Genomic DNA, 19,728 nt, shown 5'->3' on the forward strand with positions numbered 1-19,728 from the left:
CCTTGCCCTGTTTTTTTCCACAAATGCTATCTGGTAACCCTAAAAATAGGGAAAGTATGATTATTAATCTGCTTTTCTAACTATCATAAACTCTGTACAAAAAAATTAGAAAAGGAAAATAAATACTGCAAAGTCTGAAATCTTCTGATAACATTTGTATGATAGACAAGCTATTAACACCACCGAAATAGAGCTGAGCAGCAAACCAGAGCTATACACGTTCCACTAATCAGGCCCTGGCCCTGCATCCTTCCTTTTCTGACAGCGCGACCCCATGGGAAGGAGACAACTCCCTCCCTCTCCCCTTCCCCCTCTGGTCCATATGAGTGCATTAGACAGAAGACCCTGCTTTTCCAGGCCCAGCGTCTGAACCAGGGGGTGCAACTCTTGGACTGGCCCCCTCGCCAAGTGGGGTGGGAAGAAACAGCTCAGAACCAGTAGTCGTGGACCCGGAGGGAGAAGGGGGCTGAGGGTCCCCTCCCAGGTAGAGGCTCTGTTGCCTCCTCTCGTGCAGTCCCCCCGGGTCAGCGTGCGAACCCACTCCCGCCTCAGCGGCAGGCACCGCGATTGGCGTCCCGCATCCCGCTGCACCTGGCTGGCAGCAGGCAGCGTTCGGGAGAGGGGAAGGGGTCATGTGACCCTTCTCGCAAGGACAGGGGCCAGTCTAGCCGTTGCTCCTCTATGATACAAAGGGACGAGGCGGGTTCCCTCTCGCCGGTAGCTGGAGGACCGCGCCCCCTCCTTGTCTGTCGGGGCGAAGGAAGATGGCGGCCGCGGTGAGGCAGGAGCTGGCCCAGCTCATGAATTCCAGCGGCTCCCACAAGGACCTGGCGGGGAAGTGAGTGACGGCCGGCCCGGGGCTCAGGCCAAATCGCCGGGGGGCGGGGCTGGGGCTGAGCGGGGCAGGAGAGGGAGTGGGGCTGTGGGGAGAGGGACTGTGGGGAAAGGAAATCGGGACTGGGGCGGGTGGCTGTGGGGAGAGGAGGTGGGGAAAGGGGATCAGAAGGGGCTGTGAGGAGAGGGACAGAGCGAGAGGGGATGGGGAAAGGGGATCAGGAAGGGTAGAGGAGATGGGGAAAGAGGGGCGGAGGGTAGAGGAGAAGGGGAAAGGGGGGCAGAGGGTAGAGGAGATGGGGAAAGGGGATCAGGAAGGGTAGAGGAGATGGGGAAAGAGGGGCGGAGGGTAGAGGAGAAGGGGAAAGGGGGGCAGAGGGTAGAGGAGTTGGGGAAAGGGGATCAGGAAGGGCAGAGGGTAGAGGAGATGGGGAAAGGGGGGCGGAAGGTAGAGGAGATGGGGAAAGGGGATTAGGAAGGGCGGAGGGTAGAGGAGATGGGGAAAGGGGGGCGGAGGGTAGAGGAGATGGGGAAAGGGGATCAGGAAGGGCAGAGGGTAGAGGAGATGGGGAAAGGGGGGCGGAAGGTAGAGGAGAAGGGGAAAGGGGATTAGGAAGGGCAGAGGGTAGAGGAGATGGGGAAAGGGGATTAGGAGGGGCGGAGGGTAGAGGAGATGGGGAAAGGGGATTAGGAGGGGCGGAGGGTAGAGGAGATGGGGAAAGGGGATTAGGAGGGGCGGAGGGTAGAGGAGATGGGGAAAGGGGATCAGGAAGGGCAGAGGGTAGAGGAGATGGGGAAAGGGGGGCGGAGGGTAGAGGAGAAGGGGAAAGGGGATTAGGAAGGGCAGAGGGTAGAGGAGATGGGGAAAGGGGGGCGGAGGGTAGAGGAGATGGGGAAAGGGGGGCGGAGGGTAGAGGAGATGGGGAAAGGGGATCAGGAAGGGCAGAGGGTAGAGGAGATGGGGAAAGGGGGGCGGAGGGTAGAGGAGAAGGGGAAAGGGGATTAGGAAGGGCAGAGGGTAGAGGAGATGGGGAAAGGGGGGCGGAAGGTAGAGGAGAAGGGGAAAGGGGATTAGGAAGGGCAGAGGGTAGAGGAGATGGGGAAAGGGGGGCGGAAGGTAGAGGAGATGGGGAAAGGGGATTAGGAAGGGCGGAGGGTAGAGGAGATGGGGAAAGGGGGGCGGAGGGTAGAGGAGAAGGGGAAAGGGGATTAGGAGGGGTGGAGGGTAGAGGAGATGGGGAAAGGGGATCAGGAGGGGCTGTGGGGAGAGGGACAGAGCGAGAGGGGATGGGGAAAGAGGATCAGGAGAGGGACACAGAGTAGAGGGGGCTGCACTGACAGCTGAGGTGGGAGGGGAAGGGGGTTTAACAGGTGCTGAAGGACAAGAATGAGTGTCTTGTTTCGGCCTTTACCCGCAATCCCCGTAACTGACAGACTGGAGGAGCCCCTGGTCTATCTTGTGCATTTTTGGCTGCAATTTGTGCACAGTCAGTTAAACCGTTTCCCCTGCTCAGTCAGACACTTTGCATGTTGTTCAGCTGGGTCTAAAGTTATGGAAACGTGAATATTAAACCACAATAATTTGTAAGAAGGATTAAGGGGCAGGTGAGAACCTGGGACTACTTTTAACTCCCTTTGTAAAATGGACAAAAAAGGTGCTGCCAAGACTTCCGGGGTCAGTGCAGACAAGACCTCAGCTCTGTGTTAAAGATCTTATTAATGTTACAGCTTTGGGCTCATATTAAAATTTCAGGCACTGTATGTCAGACTGGTTTGGTGTTTCAGGCAACTAAATTCCTGATTTGTCATTGATTCTTGAATTTGACTTGGAAAACACTTGATTTGACTGTGCAGAAACTTTATTTAGTAAAAATATGTGATTTTAAGCTGCTGTTACTTGAGTGACAGTGCAAAGTGAAAACTCTGATAGTGAGACTACAAAAATATACTAGTGCTAAAACACAGTACAGCTTATCTTTTTGTTGCTGACATGTCAAATCACATAAGTTTAAATAGATCTCTCCCATAATTTATTTCCCATAAGATCTGTTCTTCGCCACTGTATATAAACTGTATGGGTTTGTGTTGATTTACATTGTCAAATTAGCTAATTTCAGAAAATTCAGTGTTTAAAAAATAGCTTTCTGATAGTCTTAGACTTTAAAGTCTTCTTCACACAGCACACAGTCAACTTGTGGAACTCCTTGCCTGAGGAGGTTGTGAAGGCTAGGACTATAACAGCGTTTAAAAGAGAACTGGATAAATTAATGGAGGTTAGGTCCATTAATGGCTATTAGCCAGGATGGGTAAGGAATGGTGTCCCTAGCCTCTGTTTGTCAGAGGGTGGTGATGGACCGCAGGAGAGAGATCACTTGATTATTACCTGTTAGGTTCACTCCCTCTGGGGCATCTGGCATTAGCCGCTGTCGGTAGACAGGATACTGGGCTGGATAGACCTTTGGTCTGACCCAGTATGGCCATTCTTAAAGACAGAAGGAACCATATGATGATCTAGTCTGACCTGAATAACATGGGCCATCAAATTTCACTAAGTAATTCCTGTATGACGCTCATAGCTTTCTGTTGAACTAGAGCATATGTATCAAAAAGGCATCCAATCTTGATTTAAGAATATCCTTTAAATAATATATCATCCTTTAAATAATGTCCAGACTCTTCTTTTAAATTCCTTTAAAAAAAAAATCATGTATTTTCTGCACCGCTGCTTCTGTGCAGCAGGGTCTCTTGGGAAAGCTGCAAAACACCACCAACAAATATTCTACACATGCCTGCCAGATACCTCTTAAATTTCAAGCTTCAGCATTGTTGCTGCTAAATATCCACTTGCAGAGCCAGGGAAGCATGTAGAGAAGAGTTTCCTCTGAAGCAGTGCATGAGAGAGGAAACCTAACTAACTGATCATCAACAAAACAGTAAATCTGACTATGCATGGATTGCTATCAAATGCACAAAACTGAAAAATGTGGGTTTTTCTGATCTCTTTAAATTACAATAATCTTTATTATTATATGGGTTTGAGTTTTTTGTATCACTGTAGAGCCCACCAGTCCAAACCAGAATTGGAGACCCGTTGTGCTACCACAATGGTTTTCATCCTGTGGTTCGTGGACCCCTGGGTGTCTGCAGACTGTCTAAGATTTCCAAAGGAGTCTGTGCCTTCATTCAAAATTTGTAGGAGTCCACAAATGTAAAAAAGGTTGAAACCACTGTGCTAGAACGCTGCACAAATCCATTGTAAGATACTGGCCCTATCCCAAAGAGCTTACAATATAAATAGACAAAACAAACAGGAGGAGGAGAAACAGAGGCGCAGAAAGATGAAGTGACTCACCCAATGTTAGAGGATAGGTAAGGTAACAGAACACAGGGCACTGGACCAAGAAGCAGGAGATCTATCTACTAGACAACATTGCCTCAATCTTAGGAGTTGCTCGTAACAATAGTAGGCTTAAAAAAATTCAGATGGAAAAGGAACTTTAAAGTGATGGTATCCCTTTATATATTACTGTACCGCTAAGGCTATAGTTCCGCTTATGGGTATAATGACCACTTAAGCCATGAGATCAAAGCTGCAGTAGTTATTGTTTGTTGTTAAAACCTACAATATTTTGAGGCTTACTTTGTAATACATGTTTGAAACAAATAAAATTTTCTCTCCTGGTCTGTGGTGGTGTCATTTCAATCTCCATTCTGTAATGACACATGCTTCCTCCTCCCGCCAGTATCTCTTGTCCTCCCTGAATCCAGCATTTTTGATCCTCTGTCCCCAGAGCATGACAGTCTTATAACATATGTAATCTCATTTTGTGTACTCTTCTGGTACCCCATCCCTATGACAATACTAAGGCATTATGCCTGTTTATCAGACTTAAGGAGAGGTGCTCTAACCTGCACACAACTACATATGTTATAGTTCACAGTATGTAAATACAAATCTTGGAGGACTTGGGCTGGGGTTTTCAAAGGAACCAGGCACTGAACTCCCACTGAATTTCACTGGGCTTTAGGCACCTAGCCTTTAGGCTCTCTTGAAAACCCCAACCTAAAGAAATATAGCAACTTTAATAGAGAGTATAAGAGAAATGATCTAAACTACAGGGTAAGCATCAAAATAGACTGAACAAATGAAATGATATTAATTGTGATCTTTTTGGTTTTAAATCTATGGACAGGTATCGTCAGATACTGGAAAAAGCAATTCAGCTATCAGGGGTGGAACAACTAGAAGCCTTGAAAGCTTTTGTAGAAGCAAGTAAGTGTGTCTGTCTGGAATAGTACTTGTTTTGTTTATGCATTGACGACTGAAGACTTGATGCATGTTGGATTACACATTCAGATAAATATAGCTTAGGCTATGTGAATGTTTGATGCTCTGTGCATATTCAGTCTTGCACCTGAGTCTGCTTGGAGCACCAATCATCAATATGTTAACGTTAATAGAAAACAGACTTTAAAATGACTGTAACCTTGTTTTGTAAACTAGATTTTTTTTCCTCCCCCAAACCTGTCAGTGGTATAGCTCTTGAATACACTCATGGACACTACATAAAAACCTAAAATATCTGGTCTTTGCAGAGGACTAAAGTGATTATTAGTTAAAAAAAAATTTAAGCTTTTGAGGTAACGTAAAAAGTATCAGGGAAAAAATGCTCAAGACTTTTATTTCCTCATATTTGGATATCTTAGAACTGTCAAATAATTTTACTAAAATTTCCCCTCATCAATTGTCCAGACTGAGAGCAGGCATGATAAAACTTAGCATGAAGTCTTAATTTGTCCAAGATGTTATAACTAAGGCTACGTTTTAGTCACGGGTATTTTTTAGTAAAAGTCACAGACAGGTCAGGGGTAGTAAACAAAAATTCACGGCCCGTGACCTGTCCATGGCTTTTACTAAAAATACCCGTGACTAAAACTTGGGGGGAGAGGGGACTGCCTGGGGGCCCCTGGGGGGCTGGAAGAGGGTGGCCCAGGTGCTGGGTGGGAGAGGGGACGCGGGCGGCAGCACACAGCCCAGGACCCCCTCTGCTGCTTGGGGCGGGGATCTGTCTTGGTGGGGCTGGTAGGCTCCCTACCTGGCTCCGCACCTCCCCACCCCCCGGCAGCAGCAGAGTTTTGGGTGTGGGAGGGGGCAAGAGGTTGGGGCACCGGACAGGGTGAGGCGAGCTTTGGGCAGCGCTTACCTGGGGGGCTCCCCGGAAGCGGCGACACCCCCCTCACTCAGCTGCTAGGCAGAGCTATGTAGCCTAGGAGCTGAGTGAGGGGGATATCGCTGCTTCCGGGAGCCGCGCCCCCCCCCCCCCCCCCCCCCCCCCGCGAGGTAAGCGCTGCCCAGAGCCCACCTCAGCCCGTCTGGTGCTCCAACCCCCTGCCCCCTCCCATACCCAAACTCTGCTGCTGGGGGGAGGGGGGCGGTGGCAGTGGCCTGAGCCTGCCCCAGCAGCAGACGGTGGGACTGGCGCAGGGGCTACCTGAACTGCCCCTGAGCCAGGCGTACCGGCCACTGCATAAATCACAGAGGTCACTGAATCTGTGACTTCCGTGACCAACTCGCAGCCTTAGTTATAACATACACACCTGAAAATAGCAGTTTAGAATGAAAGTTCTTTCTAAACCATAGGAAGACCTCATACCTTAGCCTTTGTCTTACCTGAGAACTGTTGTGAGCTATGTAGCAAACAGACAGTGTAGGTTTCTTAGAGAGTAGAATCTAGTTTTCTTAAAATTAAGATTGTTATTAATGACTTAAAAAACAGGAATATTCAAAATTACCATTAAAGCTGCTGATTAACTATGGATTGGTGATATCGAAAGCATTGACCTATATTTCTTCTCTTATTTCCTTCTATTGTGTCTTTGAACTAGTGGTAAATGAGAATGTCAGTCTAGTGATCTCACGTCAATTGCTGACAGATTTCTGTACGCATCTCCCAAATCTTCCTGATAGCACGGCCAAAGAAATCTATCACTTTACCTTGGAAAAGATACAGCCTAGAGTCATTTCATTCGAAGAACAGGTAAGAGAGAATTGAGTGGGTGAGATTCTGTGTCCTGCAACATGCAGGAGGTCAGATTAAATTATCATAATGATCCCTTCTGGTCTTAAAGTCAGTAAAAGTTAATGATGAGCATATTTGTCTTAAAGTTCAAAACAGAGTTTTTAATCCTAAATATTGTATTTTAATGTTTTTCAATAAAAAATTGACACTCATACTCATGGTCCAATTTTACATTCTTGTGTACCCAAAACTCCTGTTGAATTCGATGAAGATTTTGGGTGTGCAAAGAATTCCGTATTTGTCCCTTAATCAGGATGTTAAGTATTTAGTTTCTGCACTACTAAAAATGGCTTCTAGAGCAAGATAATAATCTGGCAATTAGAGAAACCACTGAGATGCAACCTGGAACTCATTGTGCTGCATTTTATAACAGTAACACACTGAGCAGGGTATGTGAAGAGACCGTATTTGTTTTTAAAAAATATATTTATTAAAAAGTGTTCTCTAAATAAGTTAAGAACTCAAAATTTGTTTATCAGGGAAAATGTTTCCTTGAAATACCAGCTCATCAGTCAGCTAAAGAGTTTAGTTCAATGTATGTTGTCAAGCCTGCTCATTTCTTTCTTTCTAGATACTACCAGCTAATGCTGCAGGGTATTTGTGTGTGGGGGAAAAGAAGTTTTTATTTAAATATTATAAAATCTAATATTTGAATTGGAAAAACCAGGCAATCACGTGCCTTGCTTTACATTTCCATCTGTTTCCTTTTTATTATTTTAATCAGCTTTCATCTCAATGCTTATCTAAACGTGCCTACCCATGTTACAATGATTGTACATGGATTAAGCCTATCACACCAAGCAAATGGATCAATTAATTGTCACAATTCCTCTGTGAAGCCTTGATCCCACATTGTAAATCTCAAGATTGGGAACGAAGTTATATGAGTGCATTCCTACCTCATGGGGGTGATGTGAAGGTTAATTTTTTAGGCCCAGACCTTCAGAAATGGCTAGTGATTTTGGGTGCCTCAATTTTGGAGAGCATTACTGATATGAAATGTAATAGTGCAAAATGCAAGGTCATGCACCTGTAAAAGGGTCTGATTATTTAGAGGGTGGATGCTGAGCCCTTTCCAAAAATCAGGTCCCGTTTTAGTGTCTCAACTTGGGAATGCCAAAATTGAAGCACTCAATTTTTTAAAACTTTGGCCTATGTTTGAAAAAGATTTTTAGATGAAAGGAGTGTGGTTATGAAGCTACTGTATCAGGTAGCTGGAAAAGTACTATTGATAAATGAGAAGAAGCAGATGGTATGATTGTTAATGGAATATGGATCAGTTTTATAGTATGCTTTTGTTTTTTCCAGGTTGCTTCTATAAGGCAGCATCTTGCATCAATTTACGAGAAAGAAGAAGACTGGAGAAATGCAGCACAAGTGTTGGTGGGGATTCCCTTGGAAACAGGACAAAAGTAAATACTCTGGTTAGACACAATTTTGTCCTGCTGAGTATCCTGTGTTTTTTAAATGCTTCCCTAGAGTTAAGTGTGTCTGGTTTTTCTCTGCTTATTTCCCTGGATCTTCAGTAGTGTGGCATGGTGACAATTGTGTAGGTAAATTCAAAATCATCTCTGCAGTATCAAAATACTCCTTGGCTCTCAAAGCACTTGTTATACCAATAGAATAAAAACCAGCAGGATCTTATTAAGAGGGATAAGGCAAAGATGCCACATTTATTGTAAATATAATAATACTATAAAAGATAACAGTAAACAACGTTGTTTGGCTACTTATTCCTATTACTACTTATTTCTTATACACACACATTATACCTAATACAATTATACACACACACACACACACACACACACACACACACACATCCATCAGCTGATCTGCAGCTGCTGCATAGTTACCAGTCCTGCTTGAGTTTGCAGCTTGAGTTTGCAGCTTGGGTTCGTAGCTTGTGGCGGCTAACTGACCAGGAAAGCCGGGCACAAGGACGAGCTGGGTCTCTGTTGGGAATGCACCGATGCCCTTCCATGTTGGCAGCAGAATGTTACCCTGCTCCCAAAGTTTTCCATCTCACCCATCCTTTTTGTAGGCTTTAGTTTGAATCCAGAGTCTATAGGTCTTGCTGTGTCACGCTGCCTCTGGGTTTGGTGATTGATCACCCGTCAATTGCAGACATGACTTTCAGCCTCGGACCGGGCTTTGATCTTCCTTCTATTGTACCTTTTCTTTTTAGGGTGGATTCTTCTTACTTCGTTAGGGCTCTTGTCTGCATCTTCAGCCCTTGGTGTTTGAACTCTATTTAATCAGGACAGGCTGGGGCTGGAGGTTGATTCCATCATTCATACATACCTCATTCACACATTTAAACTAAACTAATAAGATTACACCAGGGTTTGCAAAAATGAAGGTTGCAGCAAGCCCTTACAAAATGGAGTAAGCATTTTAAAATGGGGTTTGAATTACAATATGGCAAATAGTGAACAGAAATTACAATATAGACAAGTATAGTAAATGGTGAACAGAAGTTACACTACTGAAACAGTGCAAGTCTCAGTGATTTAAGTAGGAATTGGATTGATAGTGAAACTTACAGAGGCAGCTGACTGAACAGCTATGGCTCTTAACAGGCATCTTAATTGTTATTTAGCCAGTTATTGGGGTAACCGGTTTTATGAATGAATATTATTTCATTCATAAAACTTTACTTATGAAGTTGCATTAATAAAGTGAACAATTAAAAACAATTTCATTCATCAGTCCTACATTGTAACATATATGGAATACCTACTCATTAGCATCCTTCCAGCGAATGTGATTAATTAATAAAGCTTCACTTCAAAACACTCTCTACCCCTTTTCCCTGTTCATCCCTTTTCCCCTCCATGTACACATAAGGAGTTGCTATAGGCTTTGCCCAGATTAATGTCCTCTTGTGATTGCAAGATTGAAATACTCACACAACTGGATTTCTACATTCTATATTTTTCTGCTCCTTCACAGACAATACAATGTGGATTATAAATTGGAGACTTACCTGAAAATTGCCAGACTGTACCTGGAAGATGATGACCCAGTTCAGGCAGAGGCTTATATTAACCGAGCTTCGCTACTTCAGAATGAATCAACCAATGAACAGCTACAGATCCATTATAAGGTGGTGTAACTTATTTTAGTTTTTCCTTCTACGAGGGAAAGAATACCACATTGAATTATAGTAGGGCGTGTGGAGTTTTTTTGTTGTTGTGGGGTTTTTTTTTGTTTTTTTGGTAGCTTTAGATAAATAGATTTACGATAGATTGATAAAAAGATTTTTTCAAAATGTACTTGTCTCATTGAAAGTCAATGTGAGCCTAAGCTCCTAAGTGTCTAAGTCACTTTAGATTTCTAGGCTACATAAGCAGTTTTGAAAATGTTATTCCTAGCTTACATCTGAATAATCAATATAAGAGAAAGGACAAAGAATAACTCACTTGAATAAGCATCAGGAAAAAATAAATTCACCATAATCACTGACGCCAAACAACAAGGAATAAAATGAATTATTTTAAGAAATCATATACTCCTAGAGCAATTTGTCCTCTAGCAAATGTTAGTCTCCTAAATATTACTCTGCTATGGGGTAAAAGCATTAGGGTCAGACTGACTACCAAATAGGTGCAGAAAAGCATATAGATCTAGAGCATTACAAGTACAATTTTTTTTAATATACTAGGCTTGAACTACACAGTCAGCTATGAAATTACAGAGTGAGTATAAGCATTATAAGAGAAATTGGAGGAGAGGGAAGACTGAAAAAGCAAAGAAATGCTAAACTCTGAAGAAGACACACCAAGGAAAAATTAGTTTCTGTGCAGCTCTTTGAATATATAGTGCATCCTGTAAGTGCAAAGTGTCATGGTTAGTAGTAAAAAGGAGACTTGGGTTATGAAACATTTGTACTACATTTTATGTACTACTCGTTTTATATTCAGTTTCATTTTTAATAGTTAGGCACTAGCACAATGCTGCAATGTTTGAGATCCAAACACTGAAGGGAAATGTTTCTTTCTTTGTAAACTTATCCCAGCCCACAAAGAAATTTTTATATAAAAATATTTAATAGGTTTTGCAAAACCTAATGCTTGATCTTATACTTTCTGACCGTTTAAATTAATGAACTGACAGTATTTACATATTCGCTGCTGGTACTCCCTATTTTTTGGATGAAATATAAAACCAGGGTCCTGACCACTTGTGGCCCATTAAAGGTACATGATACTTAAGAGCTAGTGTTGTTACTCTGATGTCCGGGCCAAATTACAAGCTGGATAATTACTTGGATCTGTCTAAATCCCTGCTGCATCTTTTATTGGATCTATATTAATCTTCACTTCCTGTCTGTACTGTTGTGTGATATTGCATTGCCCTGTAACAACTGAAATTTTGTTTTAGAATTAGGTGCACCTCTACTGTGAGGCAGGTATTAGTATATATAATTCCATATTTGTTTAAATTGCTAAAGCACTGTGGATCCTATGAGATGAAAATTTATGTAAATAATTATGCTCAGTAATAACTCATGAATTTCACATTCAGATTAAGATTCTGCAGTTTCTGTAGAGATCTCACAACAGTCTTTGGAGGACAGATTGCCAGAATCTCAAGTCTCTAACTGCAGAAGAATAGTTATCTGAGCTCTTGCAGAACTTTCCCGAGATGATGGTATTCTTCTCAACAGACTTAAGTGATGCTTATGGAGCCACGCTCTCACTTTGTAATACAGCAGCTAATGCGTGTCTCCACTGTACGGTCACTTTCCTATTTAGCTTTTTTCTTACTGAAACATTCTCTCTTTAGGTGTGCTACGCTCGTGTTCTTGATTACAGAAGGAAGTTCATTGAAGCTGCCCAAAGGTACAATGAGCTCTCTTACAAGAGCATAGTCCATGAAAGTGAGAGACTAGAGGCATTGAAGCATGCTCTGCATTGTACTATCCTAGCATCAGCAGGTAAAATGAATGTCACAGCTTTCTGTGTATTTCTGGCCTTTTATATTCCATATAAAAAAGGATTGTTAATCTTTAGTTGATCTCGGCATAACCTTTTGTGTAGCTCTCATCCTTGTAAAATGTAGTAGCAAGGAATCTAGAAATATGAAAACGGGTAAGAAATTGAGGGTTTGATAGCAGGCCAATAACTATGAGTTTGGAGTATCTTTCTCTCTGCATGCCTATGTTACAGTCATCTTACCTGGATGCACAAAAGAGTGAGTAAGTGGGAAAAGTTTAGGGAGTTTAAAAAAACACTTTGGAAAAGGTTGCAGTAGGTATTATTATCTAAGGAAATTTTTTCAGTCACTGATCATATAGTATACCTGGAGACAAACTAAGGGAGAAATGCAGGAAGGATTTTTTTAGAAAAAGGAACCATTGGCTCATTTCTTAAGGCCTTTATTTAAACTAGGCATGTATTCGCCATGAGAAGACCTACCCATCCTTTATTTGCAATGAAATACTAGGTGTCTAGACACTATGAGGATGGGCACATTAGAGGCCTTGATAGTTTTCTATTATAGATATTTTCTATATGATACACTCCTACCCTTGCTATAGGAGTTAACATGACAGCTTCAAAGCATTGTTCCCTCGTGAGCACTGTTTTAGTAAAGTGATATTTACAGAATTTATTAAGGAGGTCATTTTGTGGGATTCTTGTTATTTCTCCTAGGACAGCAGCGCTCTCGCATGTTAGCCACTCTTTTCAAGGATGAAAGGTGTCAGCAGCTTGCAGCCTACGGGATCTTGGAGAAAATGTATCTGGACAGGATTATCCGAGGGAATCAGCTGCAAGAGTTTGCTGCCATGCTCATGCCACACCAGAAGGCAACTACAGCTGATGGTACAGACTTCGTTAAAGCACAGTAATACTGTATTTCAATATCCACACAACTTATCCAGTATAGATTTGCCTAGTACAGGAGAAGGCAACCTTTCAGAAGTGGTGTGCCGAGTCTTCATTTATTCACTTTAATTTAAGGTTTCGCATGCCGGTAATACATGTTAACGTTTTTTAGAAGGTCTCTCTCTAGAAGTCTGGGGGGTGCATGGAGGTGCAGGGCAGAAGGCTGGGTGTTGGGGGGACTCGAAGTCAGGGCAGAGGGCTGGGGTTTGTGTGTGGAGGTGCAGGGCAGAAGGCTGGGTGTTGGGGGCGACTCGAGGTCAGGGCAGAAGGGTGAGGGAGTGTGGGGGGTGCAGGGCAGAAGGCTGGGGTGCTCGGCTCGTGGGGGTGCTCCCAGCCCCCTGCCCTGAGCTGCTCAGGGCAGGGAGCTGGGAGGGATATGCCCTGTTCCACCCCCTTCCCCAAGGCCCGTCCCTACCTCTCTCTGCCTGCTCTATGGAGCAGCGAGCACGCTGCCACTCGGCTCTGCTCCCCTCCCCCTTCCCCTCGCAAGGGTCGTCGCTGGCAGGGGGAGGAGGAGGGGCCGGAATGCACCACGCTGAGGGAAGAAGCGGGGGAGGGGGGAAGCTTGGCTGCCGCAAGACCAAGCTTCTGCCTCCTGCCCCAGCAGGGGAGAGCGGTGGGCGGGGGGGGGCTGAGTGGGGCAGGGGGCCGGGACCCCTCCACACCGCTCTCCCCTGTGGGGGCAGGAGGCAGAAGCTTGGTCCTGCGGCAGCCAAGCTTTCCCCCTCCCCCGCTTCTTCCCCCAGCGTGGCACTTTCCGGCCCCTCCGCCCCCTCCTCTCACAGGGCAGGCAGCGTGCCACTCAGAATCGGCACGCGTGCTGTAGGTTGCCGACCCCTGGCCTAGTATATGTATAGAAATGTGTATATACTCCCAAGTGGCTGTCTTTAGAACTCTACCCTCCTTAATGTATTTTAGTGCTCAATCTTAGCTCTTTTAAGAGATAGGAACTGAATCTATCTAGAATCCAGCTTCTCCATACATCATTAGATTATACACCTCAGTAAATTTATACTTTAATCTCTTCTAATGAATATAAAACTCATTTTTCTAATCTTGTTTCATTTTCTAAGACCTTCTCCTCTCAGCTTTTCCAGTTCTTCAGTATATTTGTAAAATGGTGCCCATCCGTTTTTTACAGTATGATCTATTTTCTACAGATTTATACAAATCTCTTGTTTTGTAAGTTTGATAGATCTCAGTTTGTTTTCCTAGCTGCTGCCAGATAACATGGATCTAAAAACCATCAGCTTCCTACCTCCCAAATCCATTCTCTGATCAGTGCAGTGCAGCTTTTGGTAACACAGTTCAGGCTAGAATTTACTAAATGATATCAGTGGAGCCTTAAATTCAAATGAGTGTACTCTCTAGATTAGAGTGGTTAAGTGCAAAGTCCGTGAAGAGTATGAAATACTTCATGTGCTAAGCAAGCCTTACCTTTATGGACACTTCTTGCCCTACAGCAAGGAAGAAATACTTTGAAAAAAATCAAACTGAGAAAAGTTAGAAAACATTCCTCTTACCAGATAAGCTGTTTGCATCTTTTGACCCCCAAACTCCTATTTGGCTACATTCTATGCTTATGCTGTGTGGTCCTAAAGTGAAAAAAATCCTTGTTAATTAATATGTTCATTTAACTGTTGCAGTGTCTCTCCCTCTCTGGATCATAGCTGATTCTATCACCTATTTGTACTGTGGTAGAGCAAGATCAGTTGCTAGGTACTGCACAAACAGGAAAAGGCAGTCTCTACCCTAAAGAATTAAAATATTGAGACAAAAGGCAGAAGAAAGGAGAGCAGCAGTATCCCCGTTTCTCAGATGGTGAGAACTGAGACACAGATTAAGTCACTTTAAGGTCATACATGAAACCTGTATCAGAGTCAGAAAACGAATTCAGCGCTCCAGAGTCCTAGTCCAGTACCTTAACCACAAGACTACCTCCACTTGGATGTCCTAGAACTGAGCTAGAGAGACTAAAGCCGTTCTTCTAAGTTGCTTACTTTGAACAGTTATGTAAATTGTTAGGGTCTTACTGCTCATTTACTTTTGTGTGGAGTAATAGTTCTGGAAGGAAACCAGATATGGTTAAATGCTCTGTACATATACATTTTTTACCAAAGTATTTCTCTTATTCACAGTGCAAGAAAAAGTCCATTGAAAACTCTTAACAATGAAGTGTCATTTTATTCCATCTCTAAGGGTCCAGTATCTTAGACAGAGCTGTTATTGAACACAACTTGTTATCTGCAAGCAAACTATACAACAATATTACTTTTGAAGAACTTGGAGCACTATTAGAGATCCCTGCAGCCAAGGTATCTTCTTTGTTTCCTGTGTGATAATTTTTGAATACAAGACATGAATTCCATTGGCAAACAGTGATATTAACAAGTATTCTTGGTTATAGCTTTAAACAGTTCAGCTTTTCAAGTTTCAGTGCTTAAGTACTCTGCACTGCCTCTAGTCTTTCAATCACATAACCAACATGTTCAGAATGCAAAACATTTAACTCATTTTGAGGGATGGGGAGAGAGGGAGAGTACTTAACTTCGCTCAGCAACAAGAAGTGGATTAAGCAGTAGCATTGACTGGTGCCAAAGGGAGTCCATCTGGTTCTCTTTGGGCCAGAGGTTGGGCGGCAGTAATGCATAGTCTTAATAAATTAGCGGGGATGATGTGTAAAGGTTGGGCATTCTTTTGCAGCGTCAAATATGTTGGAAACAAAATTAATATTCTCAGATCTGTCTCTCTAATTCCTATTTTGCAGGCAGAAAAGATAGCTTCTCAGATGATAACTGAGGGTCGGATGAATGGATTTATCGATCAAATTGATGGAATAGTTCATTTTGAAAGTAAGGTTTTTTCCCTTCTTGGTGCAATTCAAAATACATTGGTTGAGCTGTTCTCTACAACACTAGCAAGTTATGTTTTTTAAATGAGGATCTACTACTGTACAAGCAAGTGTGCTCAGACTTGCTACTGCCAGCAGATGGCAGAATCTGTATTGTAAGTAGCAGTTCAGCTTGTCTGCTTGTTACTTACAAAGTCATATTTTACTCTTTTCTAATGTTTAAGAGAATGTGTGATTGACTCTATACAAAAGCTATATCAGACTGCAAAATAATTTCATCCTCTTAGTCTTGCAAATACATGATGAATAGGAAGTTCTCCACTTTCACTTTGTGGTGCAATATCTAATTATGTAACAAACAGCCACCAATCATTTAATCTTTTAAATTTAGAAATAACTATACGGTAGACCTGGTAAATAGACAATAGTTTTTTGTCACATAATTAAGTGAAACAACAATAAAAATGCTTTTCTGCTGTATTTCAACTAATTGCAAAGAATCAGTCTGCTTTTGCAAATTTTTTTTTTTCCCCTCCCCCCCAGCACGTGAAGCTCTGCCAACATGGGACAAACAGATTCAGTCACTATGTTTCCAAGTTAACAACCTTCTGGAGAAGATTAGTCAGACAGTACCAGAATGGACAGCACAAGCAATGGAAGCTCAGATGGCTCAATAAACCTATACTTAGTCTTTTGACTATAATTAATCTCCTTCTGTGCTGTACAGATGAAATCTACTAGGACTATGAAACGACCACCTGAAAATTATAGTAATATACAGTCTTATATAAAACTCCTGAAGTTTTGTCAGAATACTCAATATGGTATCACTGCATGAGAAATATGCTTTGCTGTTTTGAAAGTTGTGGTTTAAAAGTACAGGAAGAAGTAAAATCTTAAGATAGATTTGTGCTGCACATCCTGTTTACTAAATTGTGGACTCGTCACTTTCCATTGGCTGTTGTGAAAATGTAAGTGCCATGTTCCTGTGAGTTGTGGTTATTCCAATAAAGGGAGGAATGAGCCAATTAGATTCATCCTATCCTATGATGCCTTTGTTTTAACAATCACTTGTATTTCACTCACTAGCAGTTTGAGTATGAAAATGCAATATAATTCTAACCTTCCAAGTTTTCTGTATTAAATTTGCAATTTAGATATCTACTACATCCAGGAAAAGAAATACCCTCTTACAATTCAGGGAGCAGGAAAATAAATTAACAATCAGAGTTTATTCTCTCCTATGTTCTGGCAGGATGGCAGCAGAACCAGTGAAATGAGCATACCATGGACAAACTAGCATTAGCTAGTTATTAATACAGGAGAATACTCTTTCCAAGACAGCTTAGTACATACAATAAAACTTAACTTTCATTACTGCTTCTCAACACACATACATGCACAATAAGTGAGACAAAGACAAATTTGATGTTGTTGCTTTACTTTATTGATTTATTTCAGATAAGTCGTGCTTTGCAACAATCAAATTAAAATGCATACAGCACTTTCTTGAACAGTAAGTACAGCAGGAGAGGAGAAGACTTGCTTATGGAGATTCTAGGCCTCAGAACCAAAGAGTACAGGAACATCTAAAATAGGGGAGAAAAGAGTTACATTCATGGCTGAGATTAATAATATTGACTACTAGTGGTAAATATGCCCAAGGGCTTGTGATGGGATGTTAGATGGGGTGGGATCTGAGTTACTACAGAGAATTCTTTCCTGGCTGTCTGGCTGGTGAGTCTTGCCCACATGCTCAGGGTTTAGCTGATCGCCATATTTGGGGTCAGGAAGGAATTTTCCTCCAGGGCAGATTGGCAGAAGCCCTGGGGGTGGGGTTCGCCTTCCTCTGCAGCGTGGGGCATGGGTCACTTGCTGGAAGATTCTCTGCACCTTGAAGTCTTTAAACCATGATTTGAGGACTTCAATGGCTCAGACACAGGTCTGATGCAGGAGTGGGTGGGTGAGATTCTGTGGCCTGCATTGTGCAGGAGGTCGGACTGGATGATCATGATGGTCCCTTCTGGCCTTGGGGTCTGTGATTCATTAGTTTTGTTAATACACTACCTTGAAATTTACTTAAGCAATACAAGACTCATTATTGCTTATATACTGTGCATAGCTGTGTATTTTAATGAATCTGCCTCAAATCAAGGAGGCTGGAGAGGTATGAGGACAAGATTTGACTGAGTATTAATGGAAAAAAGATTTAGAAAATGCCACCTACGAATCACACTCTCTATAATTGACACTATTTAACTTTGTGCAAACACAAGAATCACAATCACATAAAGTTCTGCTACATGGTAATATCCCACAAAGCTACATCAAAAGCCTAATCCTGAACAAGTGAGTAAAGTCCTAGCAAACAAATCCCTTTTACAGGTGTGAGACTACATGGTGGAGATGAAGGAATGGCTATTCACCCCACCTCTTGCAATGCCAGGGCACTGCTAGAGCAGGTCTAGCTGCCTAATTCTTGGAAGGGAGACTAGCTTCCTGCCACAGTCCGCTCAACTGTTGAGCCATGTTGGTCCCCTGTAGCACACACCCACCTATTCCTATTTGTGCTTGACATGCTCAGTTTGTTTTGCATTCCTGTGTGAAATTCCACTGCAGAATTGCAAGTGCCACCTAGTGTGGCATGCCCACCACCTGTGGTGTACTAACAGGGCTCTCCCCCAGTAATAGATGGTCCTTGCTGCCTGTGGTCTTACATTCCCAGCCAGGCACTTTGCCCATAGTAAATGATTATATATTTCCTTTTAAATTGGCTTGGTAACTTGCACTTCACTTATTACTGGCTCCTCTTAACACAGAGTCAGGTAAAAGGCTTATCTGCTGCTTACGTAAAGCCATATTATAGATGGCCAGACTTCAGTTAGATACAGAAAGGACGGGTAGAGCAGGACTCCTCTCTATATTGGATAGAAATCTGTTCATTGATTGCATATCATTTTGGTTCTACACTAACTTTTCCATCACCACTACCACTTGTCCTAGAACTAATTGAAACATTGCATCAGAGAAGCCTCTTGATTTATCAAACACTTACAAATATGTATTAAACAAGTGACAAACCTTACTAGAATATCCCCATTTCCTTCCTTATGTTAATATCTCTCTTTAGTTGACAAAGAGAGCATATACCACACCAGAGGGTAGTACAGAAATCAGAGCAGATGGATCCCTGTTGAAACAGAAAAAATATTAAAGGCTGTAACTTTAAGAAGTACATCTAACTTTTTGTTGACTTTATCACATTGGACTTAAAGTCAGACTAGCATATGGGCTTTCTGTGCTGCCTTTGAGTGGGATGACAGGGCCATTATGGGGAAAATACATTTTAAACATCCTATTCTAAAGTACTATTTGGCCTAAATTAATAGAAACTAAGAGATACCAAACTCTACTCGGTTATCCATAGCCCTGCTTTTTACTGCAACGAGCCAAAAAAGAAAAAAAAAATCAAGTGTGCCCAGTTGCCTCCTGTAGGAGGCAGAGAGACTGGGGCTGGTAGCAAGTTACCTCTTAAGAGGGCTGGTTTAGGCACCAAAGAAGTTATTTACAAAATTTAGGGAGCAGAATTATCTAATGAGTGGGGTTTACCCAATAACAACCAGGCTTTAGCAGACTGAGAATAGACTGGAAGCTCCGCTAGATCAAGTCAGCCCACCTCCCTACCTGTGCAGGATTGTTCCTTATAGAGTAACCTCTGGGGTTCTGTCCAGTTTCCATTTTAAAATGTTTCCAGTGGTGGGATTTTTCAACTGGTAAACTGGGTGTCTAGTGTCCAGTTGATTTGCATTTAGGGCTAGGATGTATTCTCTGATATTCAGCCAAACTATTCCTTTTCTTAACTTCATCCTTTCGCTAGTCCTCCCACCACTCCTTAACACACTGCTCTATACCTTTCAGATCTTTGCAGTTATAGCCCCCACTATTATTAACTGTCAAAAAGTATACACATTTAGCTCTGAATTTTCCGTAACGGTCAATGCCTCCATGCTCCAAATTAGTTTCACTGCTCTTCTCGAATTTCCTTCCAATTCACCTGCATCCTTCAGGT

The 19,728-nt window shown here is 42.6% G+C and overlaps 1 protein-coding gene across 1 annotated transcript; it reads left to right on the plus strand.

Annotated features, from left to right (window-relative positions):
* The first annotated feature begins 737 nt into the window (after positions 1–737).
* COPS4 (COP9 signalosome subunit 4) lies at positions 738–16,693 on the plus strand. Its single transcript, XM_065404792.1, has 10 exons — positions 738–838; positions 5,028–5,107; positions 6,721–6,872; positions 8,223–8,326; positions 9,870–10,023; positions 11,706–11,856; positions 12,575–12,745; positions 15,008–15,123; positions 15,576–15,660; positions 16,203–16,693. The coding sequence occupies exons 1-10, from the start codon at positions 765–767 to the stop codon at positions 16,334–16,336; spliced, it is 1,221 nt and encodes a 406-aa protein (XP_065260864.1). The 5' UTR covers positions 738–764; the 3' UTR covers positions 16,337–16,693.
* Positions 16,694–19,728: the final 3,035 nt, after the last annotated feature.

This window comes from Emys orbicularis, chromosome 5, assembly GCF_028017835.1.
Source record: "Emys orbicularis isolate rEmyOrb1 chromosome 5, rEmyOrb1.hap1, whole genome shotgun sequence".
NCBI lineage: Eukaryota > Metazoa > Chordata > Testudines > Emydidae > Emys > Emys orbicularis.